At 50.4% G+C, this 25,510-nt stretch overlaps 2 protein-coding genes and 2 pseudogenes across 10 annotated transcripts in view; 3 read left to right on the top strand and 1 right to left on the bottom strand.

The window, feature by feature from the left end:
• The window catches only part of BACE1 (beta-secretase 1), a 22,902-nt gene extending 12,971 nt beyond the window's left edge, over nt 1–9,931 (bottom strand). Inside the window, exon 1 of the mRNA XM_039229330.1 lies at nt 9,192–9,931. Within this exon, the coding sequence (XP_039085261.1) occupies nt 9,192–9,452 (261 nt within the window). The 5' untranslated portion in view covers nt 9,453–9,931. The remainder of the gene's footprint in view (nt 1–9,191) is intronic.
• A 1,285-nt stretch (nt 9,932–11,216) lies between these two features.
• LOC120229960 lies at nt 11,217–11,431 on the top strand (annotated as a pseudogene).
• Nucleotides 11,432–11,622: 191 nt separating this feature from the next.
• LOC120229951 lies at nt 11,623–19,029 on the top strand (annotated as a pseudogene).
• Nucleotides 18,662–25,510, top strand: part of CEP164 (centrosomal protein 164) — a 66,431-nt gene continuing 59,582 nt past the window's right edge. For all 9 annotated transcript variants that reach the window (XM_039229308.1, XM_039229307.1, XM_039229302.1 and 6 more), the window contains exons 1-2: nt 18,662–18,764; nt 24,294–24,396. In XM_039229308.1, the coding sequence (XP_039085239.1) occupies nt 24,315–24,396 (82 nt within the window). In that variant the 5' untranslated portion in view covers nt 18,662–18,764; nt 24,294–24,314. The remainder of the gene's footprint in view (nt 18,765–24,293; nt 24,397–25,510) is intronic.

The raw sequence follows: 25,510 nt of genomic DNA, 5'->3' as shown, positions 1-25,510 counted from the left end.
CCCCCCCCCCCCCCCCCCCCGCACCCCCAGGGCCTCTGAGAGAAGGCAGCTTCATGGAAATGCTAACAAGCCCCACAGGGAAAGGCACACCTGCCCATTTCACTCTGCAGTCCAGGCTCCCCAAGGGCTCCCCAAGAGTTTTTAGCAACAGATCTCGGGTGATGAGTTAGATATGGAGCCCGTGAGCTCTGGGTAAAGCCGGTGAGTTCTTTGTTCTCTAAATCTCACCTGTCTCTGCCCCAGCCCTCATCAGACAGGGATAGTTTAGATTCTTCTGGATGAAAAGAGCCTTCAGAGGTCATCTGTCCATCAGCCTAGAGAGATTCTGAAAGGTCAACTCTGAAAGATCTCTATAGTTACTAAGATCTACAACCTGGCCTGGTAGCCTATCCTAGGGCCCTATAGGGGGGCTTTAACGTGAATTCTTCCTATCGAAGAGGAAGCCTTTTTCCTTGTGTGTGGGCCTCTACTCTTGTCTAATAAGCCTTTTAGCGAAAGCTGGGATTGGAAGGCGTTCTCCCATTTCACAGAGAAGGAAATGGGCACTTGGAGTGAGTGGGCAATTTGACCCATCCAACACAATAAGCCACAAAGCTAGACAAGAATCCATAGGTTCTGACCAAGCCCACGTCTGGTCTTTCATCTCCTTGACCTTCCCGTCTCTCATCTGGAGAAGTATATGGTAGATTGCTACACTAATCAATCACGGTCTCCTGTGTCCATGTCTGTGTGTGATTGCCTCTGACGTCCACTCGAGGCGTGGCCCCGTGACTGCTCTAGCCAGTGGGGCATCAGCAAGGGAGGAAAGCCGAGGCTTGAGAAGGGCCTGTGCACTGGGGACCAGCCTCTTGGAATGCTGCCCTGGTACTGGATGTGGAGAAGCTCCGTGTTGCCTCCTTGAGGATGAAAGACTTCCTGGAGAGGGAGGTCCAGCAGGCCCAGCTTTGTCTGGCCACCCCGCTGACCCACCTGCCGAGTGGAGCCGTGTGAGTCCAGGTAAGACCTGGAGAAGAGCCACAAGCGAACCCATGGAATCCTGAAAGACAAAATGGCTCTTGTTTTCAGCCACCATGTTTTGGAGCGGTTGGTTACACAGCATCAGATAACAGATCCACTATCCGAATTAAATCCTGAAATCCCCATCCTTGGGGGCATCTCACCAACCATAGGTCAACTCTGATGAACACTTCTCGGCACATGTCCCCCGTCCCTCACCATGCTTCTCAAACGCATGATGACCTCTGAACCTTTGCATATGCTGTTTCCTACGCCTAGAACAGTCCCTCCCTGTTTTGTTTAACTTCTATTCATCTTCCAAGGTACAGCGTAATTATCCTTTCTCCCAAAGGTCTTGCCGTGATGCCTTCAGCCAAGGCAAGCCCCCTCTCTTGCAGGTCGGTAACACCTGTGTTTCTTTGTATAACACTCATCAAACCTTTAATCATTTTATCTCATGTCTGTCACCCACACTAGGAGCTCTGCCAGCGTGGGGAGCACTTTTGTATCCTTATTATCTTATTCTTCCCTAGGGCTCAGCAGGTGCTCCATAACGACTTTTTTTCACACGGACAGTAATTGCCTGATTTCCTGTAGTTTTCTGTGACCCTACAGACTCTCGCTATTAATTCTCAGCCCCAGGGCCCTTGCAGGTGATTTCAGTCTGGTACCGTATATAGTGACAGTGACAGTGGATGCCACGATACCCATGAAATTGACTGGATTATCCACCCAGGTTCTTAGAGCAATGGTAAGTGACTTCAGGACTTGGTCCTAGAGCTTTGAGTCAGCTTCATCTGCTTTCCTAAGGGGGCAAGGAAGGACAAGAGGAGCCTAACGTCAGCAGCTGGCAGTGGCTGAGGGCCAACAGAGCACACAGCTCCTGCCCCCAACTGAGTCCAGCGACTGGGTCCTGTCCAGTTTCCCTCCACCTTGACCAAATCAGCTGATCCACTGGAAATCCTTTCCCTAGACATATCCTTGCTTTGCATTTCTCTTTCCAGGCTGAAGCTGACAGTTGATACCTGGGAGCTAACAGGCCCCCTGGTACCACTTACCCTACCTTGGGCTGTTTTTTGGTTTTTGTTTTAAGGAATTTAAAGGTGGTTGGATCGCCCCAAACCTTATCTAGTCTACCTTTCTCCCTTTAGATAGGATGTTCCATTTCCCCTAGTGTCAAGCCCAATTCAACTAATATTTATCAAAGCTTCTTATTCAATGAGATGATGGATGTGAACGGTCAAAAAATATACATGTCTGTTCTTAAAGAACAGATCTAAGACAATGGTTTTTCAAACTTTTTGTTTTTAAAGGCAGCAGAACTCTTTTCCATCTTTATGCCGGATCCCAATATACCAAAGAGAAAAAAACAAGAGTTGTTCTTTGGGAGGGAGAGGTTTACTTCCCCTGTCTCTGTCCCCTTCCCGTGGTGGCTCCTGAGGCAGATCTTGAATACCTCCAGCATCCATGGAGACATGGAGACCCCCTGGTCTGGGAGGTATCACGGCAGCTATTGGCTACCTGCTTTTCATTGGCAGATAGTAAGTCCTTCCTACCGGCTAATCGTGTCTGGCCCCCAGGTGACAGTTGCTTTCATCTTCTCTTGGTCTGTCCTTAGTTGAAAATATAGCTGCTCTCTGGCATAAGCCCACTTTGCTCCAGGGCGCCTGGGTCATGCTCAATGCGGGCTTGCTTGTCTGAGCCATTGGGAGATGCCATGGCCACGCCTGGTGCTGTCTGGCACTGTATAAAACCAGTCCACAGTCACTGGGACAGAACTGGTGGGGTTCACCAGCCCCAAGAGGCCAATGCGGCCTGGACACGGGGGCTACAGTGGGCAGTAGAGAGAGGAACCACAGCTTGGTACAGTCCAGGAGACCTGGTGAAAGAGGGTGGGTTGGGGTGGCGGAGGCAGGGAGCTCCATGGCTTTGTCGGCGTCTGTGGGAAAAAAGACCAAGGAGTCCTGGCTCCCCCTGTCAGCCCTGAAGACTGTTGACTCACCACTTCCCTAGAGGGAGCACATCCACCCTCTCAGGAACCACCTGTCGCGCCTGACGATGTGGCGGGAAGAGCACCAGCAAATGCTTCCCAAGCCCTCTGGGCCCATCCTGCCAGGGGCAGCTCGGGGCAGCTCTGGGACCGGGTAAACGGTCAGCTCCCGCCCAGAACCCTCCACTGCCCGGGCCCCCAAGAGACATGTTCCCAGCAGAAAACATAGTTGTCTAATAGGGAAGCTTCCCTGAGAGATGTTTCTCTTCCTGGATTTTCAACCAGAATGTTCTGCTTAGATCTTTATTGGAGACACCCAAGAAGGGTTCCTGACCTTCCACCTTAGTCTTTCCCCAACGCCCCCACTTGCAGCTGAACTATTTCTTTCCTGACCTGGGGAGGCAGAGGAGGAGAAGTGTGTGAAATGACCGTGTAAGGGTCCTGGCAAAGTCCTCTTGTGCAACCTGAAGTCAGTTGTGGTCTCAGGGACTGGGTGGGAAGCTCAGAAGTGGGGTCTTGTCTAATCTTGCTTTGTCTAATTTGGATGGTAGTTCTTTGAGCTCAATGGTTTTCAACCTTTTCAGTACTGGAAGGAAGGAAGGAAGGAAGGGAAGGAAGGAAAGGAAGGAAAGGAAGGAAAGGAAGGAAAGGAAGGAAGGAAGGAAGGAAGGAAGGAAGGAAGGAAGGAAGGAAGGAAGGAAGGATCTGGAATTCCACTGTATAAAATCAATAAAAGCTGATTTGGGAGCAGGGAGAAGTGGGGAGTGTTTGGTGATGCGAAGAGTGAAAGGCCCAAAGTCTTTACCTCTTACCTTTTTCCTAACCTTCTCCTTCATCCTTGAGGTCCCTTTATAGAATCCCACAAATCACGGTTTGAAAACCACTTTAGGGAGGGGAAGTGGAAAACCATTTGACCCTTCTTGGTTTCTGAGACCCTGAACCCTCACAGTTTTCTACTTCTCGGATCTCTATTTCTGTTGCTCCCTTGAGCCCCAGTCTATGTTCAATATTCTTGTCCTAGTCATCTCCTCCCCCTTTCCCTCCATTCTCTCAAAGAACAAGTTTGCTAACTTGGCTTCCAGACCGCCTCTGTGCAGATGGCTCCTGAGTCTAGCTGTCCAGTCGTAATACCTTGCCTGGTGTCCACACCCCCGTGCTTAGCTGGTTGCCGGATTCATCAATAAGAATGGCCCACTGGCATCTCAGAGGCACCGCATGTCCCAGACTGGAGAACACCGGCAAGAACCCAGGATTTGGACTTGGAATCCAAAGCCCTGGACTTGTAACTTGACTCTGTTTTCCTTAACTGAGTCTCTTTGGATAAACCACTTAGTCCCTCCGAGCCTCAGTTTCCTCACTGCTACCCCCTCCCCAAATGGACATGATAGTACTTCTCCCTTGCAATTAAAACAAGATCATAAACATGGAATTTTGATGAACTATCTTGTGCATTAAAGTCTGCTACTTTTGCTGTGTTCCCCGATGCAACAGAGAGGTCACAGGGAGGGGAAGCTCGTCTCTCCCCTCTCCCTCCCCAGGAGCATAGAACACCGGCTTGAACTGACATGTGAATGCACGATCTCTGGGACTTCTTCCTGTCCTTGCTACCACCGGCGTCCTTCAGGCCCTCATATCTGATTGAGGGCCTTGCCTCGGCCTCCCGACTATCCCGCTGTGTTCTGCATGGGAGTTGTTTTCCTAGACCCCAAAGTGCACTAGACCACCCCCTTGTCATATACTCAGAAGGACTCCCTACTGCCTGCAAAGCACAACCTCGTGTCCACTCGGCCTCACGGCGCCCTGGCCACACAACTTCCAGCTTCTCAGCCCAGCTCATTTCCTCCGTCCACGAAATGTTTCTCCCCCTAATCTCCAAAGAGCAAAGCGTTCTCATCTTTCTAGGCCATACTCAAATGCTCCCTTTTCCAGCAAGCCTTTCCCAACACTCTGTCAGTAGTAGTCGCTTCTTTCTTTGCACTTCTAAGATTCCCTGTTCTTCTCTTTGTACTCAATGCTTTCGGTCTCATATGCTATTTAGTTGTTTATAGGTCTGTGTCTCATGTTGGATCGCAAGGTCTCCAAGGGCTAAGACCAGGACATTATTTTTCTCTTCTGCACACAGCAGGTGCTCACGAACATTTGTTAAATGGCACCAACTACCACTAGATCTCAACCCTAAGAAGTATTATCCTGGGCTTGGACACTGATACTCATTCCATTATAACGAGATGATATCCTTTCATTTAAGTGGAAATGATCAACGGGCTTCTTTCTGCATGGGCTCCAGTTCTGCACTTATAACCACCCATTGGGAGTTCTATTTGTCTGTCCTAAACTTTATGTATTCACTCACTCAATGTTTTTTAGGTGCGTGTTCTGAATCTGGCCCTATCGTAACTATTAGATAAAGAGAAATAAGACATTGCAAAAAAAATTTTTTTTTTCAGAAGACCTTGTCCTCAAGAGCTTGATGTTCTGGGAGGGAAACAAACACACAAACAGCAATACTAGAGCAGGTGTCATGGGAGAATGAAAAGAAATGGTCATGCTGAGCCCTTTCTTCTCCCCCAAGGCACCCGGCCAGGTGGCATGGGAGAGAAGAAAGATCCAGGTGAGAGAGGGTCTCAGCTTACTGGCCTGCCTTCTGGCCAGTTGTTTAAATTTTCATTCCCCATTTCTTTTGCTGGAACTTATAAGTGATACGACCATTTTTATATATTGCAGGAAGCACTATAGAGAAGAAAATAATCTATATAGAATATATTTGAAAACTTTACATAAACTGCAACCATAAAGACAAGTATAGGGGCGCCTGGGTGGCTTAGTCGGTTAAGCGTCCGACTTTCGCTCAGGTCATGATTTCGCGGTTTGTGGGTTCGAGCCCCGCGTCGGGCTCTGTGCTGACTGCCAGCTCAGAGCCTGGAGCCTGTTTCAGAGTCTGTCACTCCCTCTCTCTCTGACCCTCTCCTGCTCACGCTGTCTCTCTCTCTCTCCTAGAAATAAATAAAACATTAAAAAAAAAAAAAAAGACAAGTATACATTTGTATGCCATTACTGATAAACCAGCCCCCCCCCCCCCACCGACTTTCCTGGTGTCTCAAAGGGTCTCATTATCCTCCAGTTCACCCCAGATCAGAATCCTGAAATCACCTCTGATGTCTTCTTCCTCACCCCTCACATCAGTGTCACCAAGGCCTGTCTGGCTGGCCTGGAACGTCCCTGCATCCTGGTCTTCCTTCCCTTTCCACCTTATCATGGCCACATGCTATCCTTGTCACAGTGCTTCACACCCAGACCGTTGTGACAGAGTCTCCTGCCTTTGTACCTCTCAGTTCTATTCTTCTCAAAATTCAGATGTCTCTTGCTAAAGGATTGCTTTCTCTATGTCATTCCCCTGTACAAATAAATTCAAGCCTCCTCCTGTATCTGCAGCCCAAAGTCCAAACTTTATAGCTTCAGATTGAAGGCTTTTGGCAATTTGGCTCTATCCTATTTACCCAAACCTGTAGCATCAACCGGACTGGCTTTCTCACTGCCTCCTAAACAAATGTGCACGAGCCCAAACGCACATGTCTCATTTTCTCATTCATTGTTGGTGTCCTCTGGTCTCGGACCCAGGCTAAGGGTGCGAAGAAGTGGACATTCAAGTTAAGTGCAGTTACAGTTCTGTGGGACAGGTGCCGTTTCCCCACTGGGAACAGCGTCCCCTCTCCCATCCATCCTTCAAGACCATGCTCACAGCACACCTCCTCCAGGAGGCCTTCCTTGATTTTACCTCCTGAACACCTATAGCACCACTCTTTGTACTACTGCAGATCAATGCTTCTCAAACTTGTGCCAGGGCCCCTAAAATTCCAGCTCAGTAGGTCTTGGATGGGGCCAGAGAAGTTATGTTTGTAGTAGGCCCTGGTGGCAAAGGTCTGAGTGCTGCTCTGGATGACCCTGTACTGGCACTTATGCTTTCTGGCTCTACACTCCTTGTGAGCAGAAAACGTATCTTTTGCCTCTTCGAGGATCAGCTCTCGACCCCTACACCCAATCACCTGGCATATGGAAAGTGCTCCCCAAGTTCCCCTTGACTTGTTCAGAGCACGCTGCCAACCACATTCTCATCTGCTGCTCACAACAGCCCCACCAGGCAAGGAGAAGGGGCCTCTTTCTCAAGACTGCTGACGAGAGAATCAAAGTCACGACAGAGCACAGACCGGCTGGCTTTGGCTTGTGTTCACAGCCATAGGGCAGCCCAGAGTCCCTCTAGCTGTGGGCTCCCTGGCAGCGGTCCCTTGGGCGGGTGTTGAATTGTAGGCTCACTTTCCCTTTCTGGGAAGGAGGGGGAAGGAATTGACGTTCGTTGGGCAATTACTCTCTGCCAATATCTGGGCTGGGGGAGGTGTGCACTGTCTCAGGGGGCCGGGGAAGTACAGTAACGGGTCCCCCAGTCCTACATGTGTAAAACATGGTGGCCCGGAGCTTCCAAGCTCTTATGCTTCCTTGCATAGCACAGAAGAGACAGATGTGGCCAGAGAAGTTAGCAGAAAGTAACTTCTATTTACTGGAGGTCAGCTGTGTGTCTGGGTGCATGCAAGGTGATCTCGCCCCTGCATGGTCCCATTTAATCCATGCCAAAGAGATCCTGTCACCCGTTTTGAAGAACAAGGCAATAGCCTCAGAGAGGTTGCTTAATTTGTCCCAGGCCACACAACTGAGTCAAGGAAAAGCTGTGTGGCTGGAATTCCTGGTCTGTCTGGTGGATCCAAAGCCCCAGGCAGTAACCCGGCTTGCACAGCATATCAGTAGCAGATCAGGGAGTGGGTTGCCCGTCTCCACACTCCCCCTGCTATCTGACAGTTCCTGGCATCCTGTTGGCCCAGGCTGCTAGGGGCCTATCCTCACACGACTTGAGACTGTTTCTGGGGAAGTTATGATGCACTGGAAGGAGAAGGGATACGTAGGGGAGACCAGAGCCTTGGATGAGCTGGGGAGGTAGGAAGTAGGCCCGGGTGGCATGGACGCAGGAAGCCTCACTTCCATCAGGTAACTGGGGGGGTGGCGGGGGGAGATTTGCATTTCTCCCAGATCCAGTGTAAGAGCTGTCTGAGAAGTTCAAGAGAAGTGTGGCTGTTCCCTCTAAACACACTCCCACCTTCACGGACCCTCCCAAGGACAGGCCTCGGGGACACAGATCCCACAGATCCGAGGGGGAGGGGGTGCTTCACAGAAATGTGCGAGCTCAGATTCAAGGTGACACACACCAGCACACGCAGAACCGTGGCCACCCGTGCCCAGGCCCACCCCTGGAGGAGGCATATGTGCCCGGAGGGCAGCGGCCACGGCACCCCACCCACACAGGCACGGAGGGTGCAACCTCCACCTTGGAGGTGCCGCGAAGGACTGGAAGGATGGGGAGAGCGGGCAGAGTTTTCTCCCCCGCCGCCAGCCTGCCTTCACCCCTCCTCCTGCGCCTATCAGCGCGTGGAAGGGGTGTCACTCTTAGAAGGGGGCTCTGGCTCCGGGGCTGCAGTCTGTCCTGTCCCCCCCGCTCAGTTTAGTCCCCTCTGGCCTGTGCTGTGCCACACGGGGGGAGGGGGAGGGAGCCGGAGTGCTGGGGGGAGGAGGAGGGGAGCCAGAGTGTGGGCTTCAGGGCTGGAGTGGCAGTCAGGAGGAGACGGGAAACCCCGCTTCGCTGTCCCTGTAGCAGCCCAGACATTGGGAGCAAGGGGCTTACTCAGCTTGTGCCAGGGCTCCTGGGTCCTCCAGGTGCTGGGAATCATGGTCAGGACCCCAGGTTCCCAGAGCACCAGAGTGGGGGAGACGGTTGTGGGACCAAGACCCAGAGTGCTGGGGTTGGGAGACTCAGGCTTGGCAGGGCTGACACCTGCTCACTGCGCCCCTACTGCCTGGACCCTTCCCCGGGCTGGGCTTCCCCGCTGGAGTCTTTCTCTTGCCCCAGATCCTTACTGAGGGGTGTGCGCGTGGGACTGGGGCGAGGGGAGGGCAGTCAGATGAGGGAGCCCAGGGAAGCCCGTGACCGGAAGGGAGGTGGCAAAGGGGAACTTTGGGGTGACTGCCGCCAATACGATCCCAGAGGGAATATCTGGGAGAAGGTCCCTCCTGCCCGCACCACCCAGCCCCAGTTAGCAGAGGCCAGCACCTGTCTGCCCTCGCTCCCGCAGGGAGGCGGGGAGGGCGGGCTGGGCGACCTTACCGTCTGTGGGGGGCTGCCCACGGTCATCTCCACGTAGTAGCCCTGACCGGACTTGCCCCTCAGGTTGTCCACCATCTCCACGAAGCTGCCCCTCCGGCCGGGCTCCTCCTGCTCCTCGTCGGTCTCGCGGGGCAGCCGCAGCCCCAGCGGGGCCCCCCCTAGCCCGCTTCGCAGGGGCAGCCGGATGCCGGGCTGGGCGCAGTGGGCAGGCAGCATTCCGGAGCTCATCCACAGCAGGAGCCAGGGCAGGGTCTGGGCCATGGTGGGCCTGGCCTGCGGGGCCCTCTGGGCTCACCCCGGGACCACGTCCGGCTCTGTCGCCTGCCCCCAACTCTGGATGCTGGCGGTGGCCGCTCAGGAGAGCGAGCTGCGAGGCATCGGGGCTCCAGAGCCTGCAGGCCCCTCGGCCGGCCCCCCGGCGCAGTCCGTGGGGGGATCGGGCAGGAGAAATCCGCAGACGGAGAGAGGAGGAGACGGATCCGAAGCCGGCTACATCTGGCCAGCGGCGCCCAGCCTCAGCAGAGGTCTGGGAGAGGGCGGCTCGGGCTCCCCGGGAGGCGGGGAGGGGCGGGCATGGCCGGTCGGCGGCCGCGAGATTCTCGGTCCTCCCACTGGGTGGGCGGCGGGCAAGGCTCGGGGGGCTCCGGGCGCCCGCAGCTGCGTGTGCTGCTCAGGCCACCATAATCCAGCTCTCAGCTCCCAGACAGCCCGGGGAGGCGGAAAGACTTGTGGCGGCGGCTGTCAAAGCCAAAGGGTTTTCGCTCTTCCCTGGGACCGCTGGGAAGTGTAGTCTTCCCATGGCTGGCAGCCCAGCTTCCGGGGTTGGTGAGGGGTCTGGGATGCCCTCTGCCGAGACGGAGTCCGCCCTGCAGGACCCTGGCAGGGCGGGCAGGACCGTCAAGAGAGAGTGGTGGCCGACCTCGCGTTCCGCCAGTCCTTCATTCTGCATTTATTGAGCACCCACTGCATGCCAGGCATTCTTCCAGGCGCTGGGGCTACACAGAGAAGTAAAATGCACATGCACCACACAAAATGATGTGGAATTAACGTGTAGGGATTTGGGGGGTACCTCCTGGTGGGGAGGAGTCTGGCTGACTCCGTGGGAGAAGGTGGTATATGATCTGCGCTGTAAAGAATGGGTGGGATTTCCACAGGCAGATATTGCGGGAGCAAGAGTAAGGGGGTGGTGGACGGATATTCTAGGCAGCCAGCTGCAGAAGCAAGGTCCAAAGGGAAAAGCTCAGGGCACTTTGTCTGCACCGGAGCCTGTGGTCTGTGGGCAGGTAAGACCCAGCGGGTCTTCTCCCACCTGAATCTTGTGCCTTTGATACTCTACCTGCCCTCACCTCCACCCCGGATGCTGTGAATCCCCAAGATCCTCCTCGGTTCTGTGCTGTCAGTCAGACTCAGGGTAAACAGCCACTGTCAGCTTCAAAGTGCTCCGAGAAGTATCTGTATATTAACTGGTAAGTGCTTAAAATGAAAATCTTCATAGCTCTGATACCTTAACGGAGAAAAGCCGTATGTTTGCATCAATATATTATTTAACAAGTGTGGGAAGCTGTTGTTAAAATTCAGTAGTTCTTTTATAAGTTTTCTTAATGTTTATTTATTATTGAGACAGAAACAGAGCACGAGTGGGGGAGGGGCAGAGAGAGAGGGAGACACAGAATCCGAAGCAGATTCCAGGCTCTGAGCTGTCAGCACAGAGCCCATGCAGGGCTCGAACCTGTGAACTGTGAGACCATGACCTGAGCTGAAGTCGGATGCTTAAGCGACTAAGCCACCCAGGCGCCCCTAAAATTCAGTAGTTCTGATAAAAGCGAAGCTGGAACTTCTCAAACAGGATAACAAAACTCATAGAAAACATAATAGGGACAGGCTGAAACTATTCCCGTTAAAGGCAGGCTTAGCAAAGGGAAGGTCACTATCACTACTCTTCTCCCACAAAGTTTAGATCAGCTAGCTAACTGAATAAGATGAGAAAATGAAACAAATTCTGTGAGACACCTGACGGTCTGTCTGATGGAGCGGGCCGAGGCCTGCTTACAACTGGGATGGACTGTGGAACAGCACGTACCGGAGGTGAAAGTCCAAGCCAAACGCAGAAGGACAGCCTCACTGAGCAACCAGGCGTGTCAGCTGTAGCCAAGGCGATCCCAGCAGCGGCAAGTAGCTGTGGTGGGTTCCAGGGGGGACCGAGACAGGCATTCTTAGCTGAGACCCCAAGAGGTGGTTAAAACAGTATTGGAAAGTCCAGGTAGCTGATTTCCTAGTGAAAAACCAGGCTCCATCTACTATTTGAAGCTTCTGTCCCCAGCTTGCGTTGTTTGAAAGAGAACCTGCATCATACCTTAATCCATAGCCTTCCCCTAGGTCTTAAGGATCCTGAAACGTTACTATAGATGTTGGATTTGGTGGAACGGCAGCCATGACCGTGGGCAAGAGCAGCAAGATGTTGCAGCACACGGACTACAGAATGAGATGCATCCTGCAAGACGGCCAGTTCTCACCGGTACCTTTAAGGCTTTTGACAAGCACAAGAACTTGATCCTCTATGATTGTGATGAGTTCAGGAAGATCAAGCCAAGGAATGTGAAGCAGCCAGACGGTGAAGAAAAGCAGGTTTGGGGTCCCGTTTTGCCACATGGGGAGAACTTGGTTTCCATGACTGTGGAAGGACCCAAAGATACTGGCATTGCTCGGGCAGCCCTTGCTGGACTTGCAGGAGGCCCTGGGGTTGGCAGGGCAGCGGGCAGAGGAGTGCCAGCTGGTGTTCCAACTCCCCAGGGCCCCTGCTGAATTAGCAGGCGTTATCCAAGTGGTTGGGGGCCATCCCCCCAACAGGCAATGGCTCCACAGGGAAGAAGCACTATAGCAGCTACTATAGTTGCTGCTACTGCCAGCATCGCTGGAGCCCCAACTCCATACCCACCAAGATGAGGGCCCCCACCCACTCGTGTGGGCTGAACACCACCACTGCCAGGTATTGAGGCTCCTCCACCTGGTGTGACACCACCCGCGGGCCCACCAGTTGGGTTTCCCCCTGCTCGAAGGTCGCCAATAGGCATGCCTTCTCCAGGAATGAGACCCCTTCCACCAGAAATGAGAAGTTCACCTCCCCCAGGAATGCATCCGCCAAGATCCTTGGATACCGCTGATCTTTCTTTTTTTTATTATTAAAATAATTTTTTTTTTAATTTCTGAGAGAGAGAGCGAGAGAGAGAGAGCATGAGCAGGGAAGGGTCAGAGAGAGAGGGAGATACAGAATCCAAAACAGGCTCCAGGCTCTGAGCTGGCTGTCAGCACAGAGCCCCATGCGGGGCTCGAACCCATGAAACGTGAGATCATGACCTGAGCCAAAGTCGGACACTCAACCAACTGAGCCACCCAGGCGCCCCACCATTGACCTTTCTTAAGTTACTTTTCCTCCTGCAGTTTGTCCTGTGAAACTGTACAGTGTTTAGGGAGCTTTTGTTCCTTCTCTGCTACATTAATATTAGTTAATAAATTTACAGAGCAATTTAAAAGCATATCAGCAAGCAAAGGAATCCTTGTTTGCAGATTATATGATATGAGTAGGAAATCCTAACCAATAAGGTGATTAGACACATGTTTAAAAATAAAAATCAATTTAGGGGCATCTGGGTGGCCAGTGCAGTTGAGTGTCTGACTTTGGCTCAGGTTATGACCTCACGGTTTGTGAGTCGCAGCCACACATCGGGCTCACTGCTGTCAGTACAGAGCCTGCTTCAGATTCTCTCTCCCCTTGTCTCCACACCCTCCTACCCCCCTCCGCTTGCAGTCTATCAAAAATAAATAGACATTAAAAAATCAATAAATAAAAATCAATAAAAAATCAGTAGATCAATGTATGTGTGGGAATTCTGTATATGATAAAGATGACATTTCACATCAAAAGGAAATAGATATATTATTTAATAACTTTTGGGGACAATTTCTTCCATTCGGAAGAAAACTAAACCTCTATCTGATGTAAAAATAAACTTCAGTTACATCAGATGGCTTAACGTGAAAAATAAAACTACAGAAAAAATAGAGGAATAGCTAATAATTTCATGTTATGTTAAAGAAGGTCTCTCTTACAAAACTCAGCGTTCTGTTTCGTGTATTTTTTTTAATGGGCAGTCTTGGCAACTTAAATTTATTTTTATTTTTATTTTTTTCTTTGAGAGAGAGAGACAGCATGAGCGGGGGAGGGTCAGAGAGAGGAAGATACAGAACCTGAAGCAGGCTCCAAGCTCTGAGCTGTCAGCACAGAGCCTGATGCGGGGCTGGAACCCACAAACTGTGAGACCATGACCTGAGCCGAAGTTGGACTCTTAGCCAACTGAGCCACCCAGGAGCCCCTTTAATGTTTATTTTTGAAAGAAAGAGAGAGAGAGGGAGAGAATGAGAACTAGTTGGGGAGGGGCAGAGAGAGAGGGAGACGCAGAATCTGAAGCAGGCACCAGGCTCTGAGCTGTCAGCACAGAGCCTGATGCGGGGCTGGAACCCACAAACTGTGAGACCATGACCTGAGCCGAAGTTGGACTCTTAGCCAACTGAGCCACCCAGGAGCCCCTTTAATGTTTATTTTTGAAAGAAAGAGAGAGAGAGGGAGAGAATGAGAACTAGTTGGGGAGGGGCAGAGAGAGAGGGAGACGCAGAATCTGAAGCAGGCACCAGGCTCTGAGCTGTCAGCACAGAGCCTGACACAGGGCTTGAACTCATGAACTGTGACATCATGACCTGAGCCAAAGTCAGATGCTTAACCAACCGAGCCACCCAGGTGCCCCTTCACTACTTAAATTTTTAAAACTTCTGTAGAATCAGACTTCTGGTGTTCCAAGTCTGGTGCTGCCACTTGGAAACTGGGAGACTCCAGGTTAGTTACTTATCCTTTCTAGTTCTCAATGTTCTCATTTGTAAAATGGGGATAACAGTAGTACATACTTTGTGATGTAAGCTTTATTTATTTATTTTAAGATATTTTATTATTAGGGGCATCTGGGTGGCTTAGTTGGTTAAGTGTTTGACTTCGGCTCAGATCATGATCTCACAGTTCACGAGTTCCATTCCCACATTAGGCTTCGTGCTGACAGCTCAGCAGAGCCTGGAGCCTGCTTCAGATTGTGTCTCCCTCTCTTTGCCCCTCCCCCGCTTGTACTCTGTCTCCCCCTCTCTCTCTCTCAAATAAACATTAAAAAAATAATAAAATATTTTATTATTTTTACCCGACATGGGGCTCAAACTCACAACCTTGAAATCAAGACCACGTGCTTTACTGACTGAGCCAGCCAGGTGCCCCTTGCAGTGTGAGATTTAAATGAGTTAGCCCACAAAAAGCATTTAGAATGGCATCTGGTATATTGTAAATGCTCAATAAAGCTTAGCTATTAGGGTTATCACTACACCATTTACAAAATGAAAAATGACATTTACAAAGTTAAAAGATAAGTCACAGACCAGGAGACAATTTTTGTGACATAGTAAAGAGGCAAAGGGTTAATATCTATAATATACAAAGAGCTTCTACAAGTCAAGAACTCCTCCAGCAAACCTAGCAGAGAAATGAACAAAGAATGTGAATAGGTAACTAAGAGATGACATTCAAATGGCCAGTGAACATGTGGAAAAAAGTTCAACTTCATTAACAGTGAAAGAATGCAATCACAACGCTATTTAGATACCATCACCATTTGTTTTTTGGCCTCAAATTAGAAATATTTGGTGTTGGTGAAAGTGTTGGTTGGATTAAAATGATTCCACTTGAGAGCGACATTGGCAATGTCTATTGAATGCAAAAATTGTAAACACTTTGCGCAATGTCACTTCTAGGATCCTATGCAATGAATGTAACTGTATTTCAGCATGTGTGCAATACACAAACTTTGGAAACAAACATAAATGATTATCAGTAGGGGAAGGAGACACTCATTTAACAGACTCCTACTGAACCTTTAGGAAGAATGGAGTAACTCACTATGAACTCACCTTGAAAGATGTTAATTGAAAAAAGCATAATTGTAGAATAATATATACATTATGATCTCATTTCTGCAAAAAATAAAAAGTGTGCACATGTGCATATATATGTATGCATATACATTTACATCTGCATTAACATTAAAAAGTCTGGAAGATAGGAACCAAAATGTCAACAGTGGTTTCCTCTGAAGTGTGAAATTCCTTCCTTCCTTCGGCTTATTTATTCATTCAGCAAATGTGTATTTAGAACCTACTACATGTTAAGCACAGTGTTAGGCCCTGTGGATACAGCAATACTGAAATGGACAAAATCCCTGTCCTCATGCACTTTACATTCTACACAGGGAAAATGATGGTAAAGAAATAAAATATACAGCATTTCAGATGGTGATATATACTATGGGGGAAGATAAAGCAGAGAAGGGAGAACAAAGAGCAGTTTGCAGTTTTAAATATGGTGGATTAAGGGGCTCCTGGGTGGCTCAGTTGGTTAAATGTCTGACTCTTGGTTTCTGCTAGGGTCATGATCCTGCAGTTTCTTGAGATTGAGCCCCGTGTTGGGTTCTGTGCTTATAGCTCAGAACCTGCTTGAGATTCTCTCTCTCTCTCCTCCCCACTCATGCTTTCTCTCCCTCTCTCAAAATAAATAAATAAACATTTTTTAAAAAATATGGTGGCGGCGCCTGGGTGGCTCAGTTGATAAGCATCCAACTTCGGCTCAGGTCATGATCTCACGGTCCCTGAGTTCGAGCCCCACATCAGGCACTGTGCTGACAGCTCAGAGCCTGGAGCCTACTTCAGATTCTGTGTCTCCCTCTCTCTCTGACTCTCTCCCACTTGTGCTCTGCCTGTCTCTGTCTCTCAAAAATAAATAACGTAAAAAAAAAAACCTTAAAAAATAAAAAAATATGATGGATTGAAAGAGTAGAGGGAACATTTCATGTATTTATATACTTAAGAAATGGGAGGATTAGCAAATGTTGTTCTTTCTTTCTTAGTATGTGGGTGATTTTCTGTATATTACAAGCAAACAGTATGAAAAGAGAGAAAAAGTTCTAACAGTGAAATTTCTGACTTGGGGGTACAGCATGACATTTGGGGCCAATTTATTTTTCTTCCTCCTACATCTTTGAGTGCAGAAGAGAACGTACAATGTAAGAACCTCTTCATCTCTCTTCCTTACTCGTTGGAAATATTACTGGCACATCAACTGGTATGTCACTTTTGTTATTTCCCCCAAAGATTTGCTTTCTTAATTATATTTGCCTAAGAGCATTTTACAAATTCGTTTGCATTTTGAAGAACCAACCTACAGGGAAACCTTACAAAATGCAAATTGTTTATCTGTGGGTGAGGGGGGTAATCCCATTAATCCCTTGGTGACCCTGATTTTATTAGCTGTCCCCATGAGATAGAAAGGGATTCATGCTGGGGCGCCTGGGTGGTTAAGTTGGTTAAGCGTCCGACTTCTGCTCAGGTCATGATCTCACAGTTCATGAGTTTGAGCCTCACATTGGGCTCTGTGCTGACAGCTCGGAGCCTGGAGCCTGTCTTCGGATTCTGTGACTCCCTCTCTCTCTGACGCTCCCCCGTCTCTATCTCTCTCTCAAAAATAAATAAACATTAAAAAAAAAAAAAAAAGAAAGAAAGGGATTCATGCTAAGGAATAAAACTTAAGAATTTTGACAGCAGTTGAAGTCAACCAGGTTGATTACAAGGTCTTGGACATAGAGGCCGAGTCTGCAAATGGTTTTTTGAATACTGTTTTGTATGAGATCTGTGGTGGATGGGTGTGTGAGTCCCATCCCAGTCTGTCCCCTTGGCCCCTCAGTGAGACTTTTAAGAAGGGTGGGGAGGAAGAGGGAGCACTGACTTGTCATCTGCAGGCAGAATAAAGGAAGTACACAGAAAGAGCTGGACAAACACAAGAAACACATTCTCGATATCTGGTTTGGGATCTACAGAGACAACAATTTGAGTTTTGCATTCTGGGATCAGGGGCGGTGGGACTTGTTTCGGGAGGTGGTAGGAGCCAGACCCATCTCCACAACAGAACCAGTCAGGAGCTGCTCCAGGGAACCCATTCTCTTCACCTGGTAAGTTCACTTTTCCGTTCCTCCAGTTTTTCATTGTATCATGGCCCTGAGGCTGAGGACGCACGAGAGAAAAGATCTGCCTAACATGTAAGCAAAATGAAGCCCTTTGGAATTATATTAGTAGCAACTTTTCTGCCAGACAGAGCTTGTGGAGTGGCTATACGATGCGTCACTTTTTTCTTCTTAAACGGACTCTTTGAAACAAGTATGAGAGATGTTATCATCCCTGATGTTGCAGATGCAGACTGAGCCCTGTGCTCTGGTTGAAAAAATAGACAATGGAAACCAGGGCTCTTAAGTCCTGATCAGGCACTCACTGATTTAATCAGAGCACAGAGAAGCTAGCTCTTTTGCTGGAGACGGGGGAAGTGGTCTCCTCTCACCTTACATTCACATTTCTTTTAAAAAAATTTCTTTTCTTTAATGTTTTATTTATTTCTGAGAGAGACAGAGACAGAGACAGAGACAGCGTGAGCAGAGAAGAGTCAGAGAGAGAGGGAGACACAGAATCTGAAGCAGGCTCCAGGCTCTGAGCTAGCCGTCAGCACAGAGCCCGATGCGGGGCTTGAGCCCACCAACCGTGAGATCTTGACCTGAGCCGAAGTCAGAGGCTTAACTGACTGAGCCACCCAGGTGCCCCACATTCACATTTCTTTTGTTTGTCAAAGCCTAAATGGGTTACTGATGATCAGTGTATTATTCACCTGACATTAATCACACTACTTAAAAAATGATGATGGGTTGTGGGGGAGCGCCTGGATGGCTCAGTTAGTTGAGCATGTGACTTTAGCTCAGGTCATCATCTCACAGTTCATGAGTTCGAGCCCTACATTGGGCTCACTGTTGTCAGTGCAGAGCCTGCTTCAGATTCTCTGTCCACCTCTCTCTGCCCCTCCCCTGCTTGCTCTCTCCCTCTCTCTCTCTCTCTCTCTCTCAAAAAAAAAAAAAAAAGGTGATGACCTGGTGGCTGGGTGCCTGGCTGGCTCAGTGGGTGTACCATCCTATTTTAGTCTCAGGGTGGGGAGTTCAAACCCCATGTGGGCATGGAGTCTATTTTTAAAAATGATGAGGAATAGATTGCTTTAGTTAATTCATGTTACTATACGTACTGTGAATGCCCGTTTCCTGCTGAGGAAGAAATTCCCCTCGTAATCAAATCCAGAACTCTTATGACCCCTTGTGGCCCCTCTAGCAACTATCTTGGACTACATCTCCCATAGTGCAACGGGAAACGCGCAGCACTCCCTCCGTGACCGAACAGGATCTCTAACCAATCCAGTGCCACAGCCCTTGTTCAGCGACCTATCGGCTCCGCGTAGGGGCGGGACTCTTAGTTGCTAGGTTGGTACCTTTTCCGGAAGTGGTTGTTGGTGGCTTGCAGGGCAACACCCCGGCGTCCCTGGAAGCGGGGAGCCGGGGTGGTGCCGGGGAAGCTGCGCAGACCACCCGGGAGCGGTCGTCCATCGCCTCCCGGTGCAGGGGGCAGGTGAGGACCTCCTCGAGGGAGGGGGCAGGGGAAGGAGGGAGGCCGGGGAGTTGAGGCACACTCGTGTGCCCGCGAGCGGGATGCGCAGGAGTGTGGGCGGGAACTGCAGGGAGAAGTGAAGACTGCGCGGCGGGACCAGAGTGCATCCACCCGGAATCTCTCCGAGGGGCGGGCTGGGGTCGGGGTGCCGGCGGGGAGCGAGCGACCCGCGCGAGAGACCGCGGGCGCCGGGCTACGCCTGCGAGCTGGCTGGGGCGCCCGTTGACTCGTCCCGTCCGTGATTGGAGTGTGAGGCCCGGCGTCCGAAGCCCGCTCGGATACCTCTCTTCTGGGGAGGCTTCCCCGCGTCCGAATCCAGGGCTGGGCCGACTTTCTGATGTCTTTGGGTCGGCTGGGGAAGTCAGGAAGGTTTGAGGTTTTGTTCTTTCCCTTCCTTGCGTTGATTCAAAACTCTGCCTGCTCCAGCTGCCACCGCAGCCCTCGCTGGGCTTCCGCGACCCCTCGCTCCTGGGTTTCCTAACTCAGCTGGCTTTGCAGGCCTCTCCTTTCTCCTCACCTAAGACCGTCTCTGGGTGATCTCGCCCGGACGTTCGTTTAAAGTAGAGCGGGCGCAAGCCCAGACCACCTTCCTGAGCTCAGGCCTGCTCACTGACCATCTGTCCACCTGCATGCCACCCCCATCGCCCAGGCGCCCTGGATCGGTGCTCCCTCTTGTAGTTGCTGAGTCAGCGAAGGACCCCCCCCCCCCCCCCCCCCCTTCACCCAGCCAGGTCTGCACCTGGAATTCATTCAGCCGCTTTAGGTACCAAACGTTTGATGGGCATCTCCCATATTCTAGGGAGCATGCTAGGTGGGGCTGTTGGGCAAGGCATGGAGGAGTACAGACAGTCACAGACCGCCTAAGTTTCCCTCCTCCCCCTTCACTTACTGCGGACTTCAAGTCCTGTTATTCTGCCTCCCGATACCCTGAGCATCTGGTCCTTCCTTTCCATTCTCGCAGCCACCAACTCCGTTCATAATTTCTTGCCTGTGCTTTCAGGAAAGCTTCCTAACCGGTCCCCTCCGCTTCTATTCTTGCCTTCTTCAAATTAGTCAAAGTGTCTTTCTAAACTGCAGATCGGACCATGCCAGTCTCCTTTGTGAAACCCTGTGATGGCTTCTCATCATGTACGGGATACGACCTCCGTCCTTCCCAGCCCTTTAGACTGTGCTGCTTGTCTTCCACTGTAGCTGTCTCTCCTGCCGCTCCTCCCTTCGCCTCTTGCGTTCTGGTCATGTCAGAGTGGTTAGGAGCTCAGGCTTTGGGGTCGCATAGACGTGGGTGCGGCCATGTTCTGCTGTGCCGTTTAGTACCTGCGGAAACTTGGCCAAGTTCTTTTTTATTTAACCTTGCTGAGTCTCACTTTATTTGAAAATGGGGGAAAGAATTTCTTCCTCCATTTTTTTTAAACCTAAAAAAAAAAGTTTATTTTGAGAGAGAGAGAGACAGACAGACAGACAGACAGACAGGGAAAGAGAATCTCAAACAGGCTCTGCACTGCTGGCATGGAGCCCCACACGGAGCTGGAACACAAATCGCGAGCTCATGACCTGAGCCAAAACCAAGAGTCAGATGCTTAACCGACTGAGCCATGCAGGTGCCCCTGGGAAAACAGTTTCTACCTATTTGAGAGGACGAGGTGAGATGTAGTATTGGTACAGTTCTTGGACCGTAGGAAGTGCTCAGTGAATATAAGCTTTTGTTGTGAAAATGAATTCTCTGCACCCACTGTATTCTTTCATGCCTCTTGGCCTTCGTGCAGGTGGTTTCTTCTGCCTTACGTTCCCCTCTTCTCTTATCTTGGTGAGCTCCTGCTTGTTCTTTTTTTTTTTTTTTTTTTTTATATTTTTATTTATTTCTAGGAGAGAGAGAGAGACAGCGTGAGCAGGGGAGGGTCAGAGAGAGAGGGAGCCACAGACTCTGAAACCGGCTCCAGGCTCTGAGCTGGCAGTCAGCACAGAGCCCGACGCGGGGCTCGAACCCACAAACCGTGAGATCATGACCTAAGCGAAAGTCGGACGCCTAACCGACTAAGCCACCCAGGCGCCCCTCCTGCTTGTTCTTTAAGAGCCTTCTCCTTGGTCCTCTGCTCTGTGATGCTTCTCCTGATCTTCCAAAGTAACATTTGCCATCCTCACCTTAGTTCCCCGTTACATTTCCTATTACTTCCTCAGTGTGCTTGACATATTATACAGTCATGTCTTTATGTGTTTGGCTTCTCAGCTTGGATCAGCTGGAGTTCAGAGCCTTGTGTAATCATGTCTGTAGTCCTCATAGTTAGCACAGTGCCAGCCCATGGTAGGTGTTCAGTAAGTGGTCACTGAATGTCTGAATGGCCTTAACTTATGTTCCCTGGTATTAGATCTGCCCTATGGAACAATGTAGAATAAGCCTTTCATATATGTAAGTAGTAATAACAACAACGACTCACACTTGTTGAGATTTTACTGTGTTTCAAATATTTTCCATGTACTGGATAATTTAATTCTCACACACCTTGGCAGTAGACATTGTTCTCTCCATTTTAGAGATGAGAAAACTGAGGCGCCTTGACCAGCTGTAAGTGGCAGAGCTGGGATTCAAAGCCAGTACTGTTCCCAAACCTGTGTTCAGTTACCACTACCTAATCACTTCCAGTGTTTTCCACCTTTTTCCAGCGCCTTCTCCAGGAAATCTTTCCTTTCCTTTGCTGAACTTTCTTTATACTTGTTCAGACAGAGTGGAAGAAGTAATTATACAGGGAATCCTACTTATGCAAATGTGCATGTATGCATGCTCTGTTAGCGTGCAGGTGTTTTTATTCCCCGTTGCATCTCCAGTGCCCAGCCCAGGGTACACTTAGGGGCGCCCCTGGGGGGCTCAGTCGGTTGAGCGTCAGACTTCGGTTTAGGTCATGATCTTGTGGTTCGGGAGTTCGAGCCCCACGTCAGGCTCGCTGCTGTCAGCACGGAGCCCACCTCAGATCCTCTGTCCCCTCGCTCTCTCTGCACCTCCCCCACACTCTCTCTCAAAAATAAATAAACATTTAAAAAAAAAAGGTGAACTTAGGTGCTCGATAAATATTTCTCGAATGAACAAGTGATCTCTAGCAGCCATTAAATGCGCATGATTTCTCTTCCGACCGCCTCCTCCTTCCTATAGTTCCTGCCCTTACGCACATCTGAAGCCCGGCAAGGCAAAGAAAAGAGGCAGAAGGTAGCCCAGCTCGCATCTTCATCTTTTTTGGCAGAAGATTTGATATTTGAGTGACCCATGAATTTGGGTTTTCGAGGCTCTTCCTGGCATTTCAGTGTAGCTAGTGGGCATCCTGCCACAGAGAGATGTCACCTGCCCCATGCTTTCTGGAAATGGGGTGTGTCTAGGGATATGAGACCTTTCTCAGATGCTCGGTGGCGGTCGCTGCGATGTCCTGTGAGAGGTCACAGCCTGTTGGGTTGAACGTTGGCTAGCCCTGCTGTTCAGGCCGCTAGGGATCCCTCCGCCCCCAGGGATTCTTTCCCCTTCTCCTTCCGTTCTGGGTGCTTTTCTGCTCTGCTTTCTCAGGGTTGGTGGCCCTGCTCGTGTGTGTGTGTGTGTAACATTACGGGCTCTCAGGGCAGGGCACAGAGCCCTAGCTGGGTTTATGTCCTGTAGAGGAGAGGCTGCTCCCATTAGCCCTTCTTCCTAAGACACGAAGTTCCTGCTTGGAGGTGTCGTGGTGGGAATGAGAGGCGCAGAGCCTCCCTCACTCCCTGGCTCCGGCGGCCTGACGGAGGGAGCCGTCTCTTAGGAGTCGTAAGGCAAGGTACCTTCCTGGCCCATCTGTCATCGCTCAGGGTCCAGCAAGGGCCACACATATCCTCACATACAGTCCCTCACATACCCTTTGCTGTTTGTCAGGAGTCCCTCTCTAGCAATCTTGGGACAGATTTAGAGCCGCCAGACCTGGCCACTTCCTGAGGACTCATTACAGGACACATCCCAACCTCCTTTTTTTAAAAAAATCTTTTTTTCCAATGTTTGTTTATTTCTTTGAGAGAGAGACAGAGCATGAGCAGGGGAGGGGCAGAGAGAGAGAGGGAGACACAGAATCCGAAGCAGGCTCCAGACTCTGAGCTGTCAGCACAGTGCCTGACGCGGGGCTCGAACTCAGGGACCGTGAGATCCTGACCTGAGCCAAAGGTCGGCCGCCTAACCGACTGAGCCCCCCAGGCGCCCCCCCACCTCCATTTTGATGACAGGGCCTTTCTGCTCACTTCACCTGCTGTAAGGGGGCTGTGTGTGCTTGTTGCTCAGGGCGGAACAGGGACAGCTGAGGAGGTCAGGCCCTGCTCCTCTAGACTCCCGTTAGTCACACCAGCGTGGCAATGCCTTCTCGGTTGGGGGACGCGCTCCAGCAGCCACTTTACAGGGGGACCTGCCTCTGCGTCGCTGGGAGCCTCAGTGCGGGAGCTGCCATCGGGGAGAGTTGTGACCTGGAAGGGAGGAGCGGGGAACGGCACCAGCTTGTCAGTTGAAGAATTTGACGCCGTCCCATCCTTGAAGCTAGAAATCTTAGATTCAAGCTGGACTCTTGCCCCCCCCCCCGCCCCCCCATCCCCTCCTGTTAACCCTGCCCTCACAGCGTCTGCCCTGCCCTATTCTCTCTGCTTCCGCCCTAGTTTGAGCCCTCCTCGTCTTTCACCCGGACAGTAGCCTCCCCCCTGCTTTTCCTGACACCAGCCTCGTTTCTCTAGTCCTGCCGTCCACCCCTGCCACAGTTCACATCCTGAAAGAAGGCCACCGTGTGCCACTTTATCTCGCCAAAGCCCTCAGCGGCTCTCCTTTGCCGCAGGGGAGAGTCGAGAGTTTCGCATGGTCTACAAGGCTCTCCACGACCTAGCTTTCCACGCCGGCCCGGGCTCGCATGCTGCACCCAGTACTCCAGAACACCCCCCTGCACCCGACGTCCCCTCCGCCAGCAAAGCTCCCTCCACGAACACGGCCCTTGTCTGCCTTTGGCACCCGGCTCCTTAGGAAGCCTGCTTTTGCCCCTTCAGTGGGAATATATTACTTCTCTCTGAGTACCTGCAGAGCAGGGTGGTTTTTTCTTTGCCTTCTGCCTTTTGCTGTTGAAGTTGTGCATGCACTACTGCTAGAGCAAACACTCCCCGAGGGCATTGTTAGTGCAAATAGGGATGTGTGTGAGACACTGTGGCCGCACTGGAATATGTTGGTATGGGGGGGGGGGGCACCATGGTATGAAATCAAACTCCAGATCTTTTGTGACCCACTGAGTATTCAGCGAGCCTTTGGGAAATGTGTCTCAGGAAACTTGACCAGCCGCAGAGCCTATAAGGGCCGAGTTCTGAGCCATTGGCCCCACCCTTCACTCTCCCTGGAGTCTGGAAAACGCTAGGTTGGCTTGCAGGGCCTGATCTGACCCAGGTGCTCCATGACCTGGCTCCAGTCTTTCTCCTTTTAAGCTTGGTCACTGATTTTCTCTTGGGATGGGGGTCTTCGGGATCTAGGTGTTCGAGCCCAGAACAATCATGGCCGGAAGACCCATCCGCATAGGAGACCAGCTGGTTCTGGAGGAGGATTATGATGAGACGTATATCCCCAGTGAGCAAGGTAAGAGGCCTGGGGCGTACTGTCATAGGTGTTTGAGGGCAGGAATTCTCACTGATTTAATTTTGTTCTTCCAAGACAAAGTGTGGTACATGTATGGGGCTGCTTGGTATATTTGGTTAGATCAGAGACTGGAAAACTGTAACTAATGGGCTTCAACTTCTAGTAGAGCTTTATTAGAAAACAACCGTGCTTATTTGCTTATGTATGGTCTGTGGCTGCTTTCATGGCAGAAGGGCAGTGCTGAGGAGATGTGAGAGGGACCCTATCACCCACAAAGCTGAAAATACTTCTGTCTGGCCCTTTATGGAAAAAGTTTGCTGACCCTGGGTTAGGTCAATGATTATTGTATTTTTTTTTTTTTAATATTTTTTATTTATTTCTAGGAGAGAGAGAGAGAGAGACAGCGTGAGCAGGGGAGGGTCAGAGAGAGAGGGAGATACAGACTCTGAAATAGGCTCCAGGCTCTGAGCTGGCAGTCAGCACAGAGCCCGACGCGGGGCTCGAACCCACGAACCGCGAGATCGTGACCTAAGTGAAAGTCGGACGCTTAACCGACTAAGCCATCCAGGCGCCCCTGATTATTGTATTTTTAAATGTTTGTTTATTTTGAGAGAGAGAGAGAGAGAGTGCGTGGGAGGGGCAGAGAGAGGGAGAGAGAGAATTCCAAGCAGGCTCTACAAAGCCTGACACGGGGCTTGATCCCACGAACTGTGAGATCATGACCTGAGCTGAAATCAAGAGACGGATGCTTAACTAACTGAGCCGCCCGGGGGCACCATCGATTAATTTTAAATGAAAATATAGGTGCTCCGGACCAGCTCAGTTGGTGGAGTGTGAGACTCTTGATCTCAGGGTTGGTTGTAAGTTCAAACCTCATGTTAGGTATAGAGGTCACTCGGAAATAAGTTCTTAAGAAAAAAAAAAAAGGTCCATCTTTAGAAAATATAAATGAAAATATATTAGAAGATACCATGAAATACATTGTGTCCTGAGGCCGAGGGTAACCCAGCTTCTTAAGAAAAAACCCTAAAGCAGTGTTTTTTGTTTTTTTTTAAACAACAACCATGTTATTAACAATAATAACAATATATTGAGTGCTCCTGGGTGCTGGTCT

The sequence above is a fragment of the Hyaena hyaena genome, unplaced genomic scaffold (assembly GCF_003009895.1).
Source record: "Hyaena hyaena isolate Hyena2069 unplaced genomic scaffold, ASM300989v1 scaffold_37, whole genome shotgun sequence".
In the NCBI taxonomy this organism is placed as follows: Eukaryota; Metazoa; Chordata; class Mammalia; order Carnivora; family Hyaenidae; genus Hyaena; species Hyaena hyaena.
The sequence above is the reverse complement of the archived record's forward strand: the minus strand, read 5'-3'. Positions and strand labels throughout refer to the sequence as shown.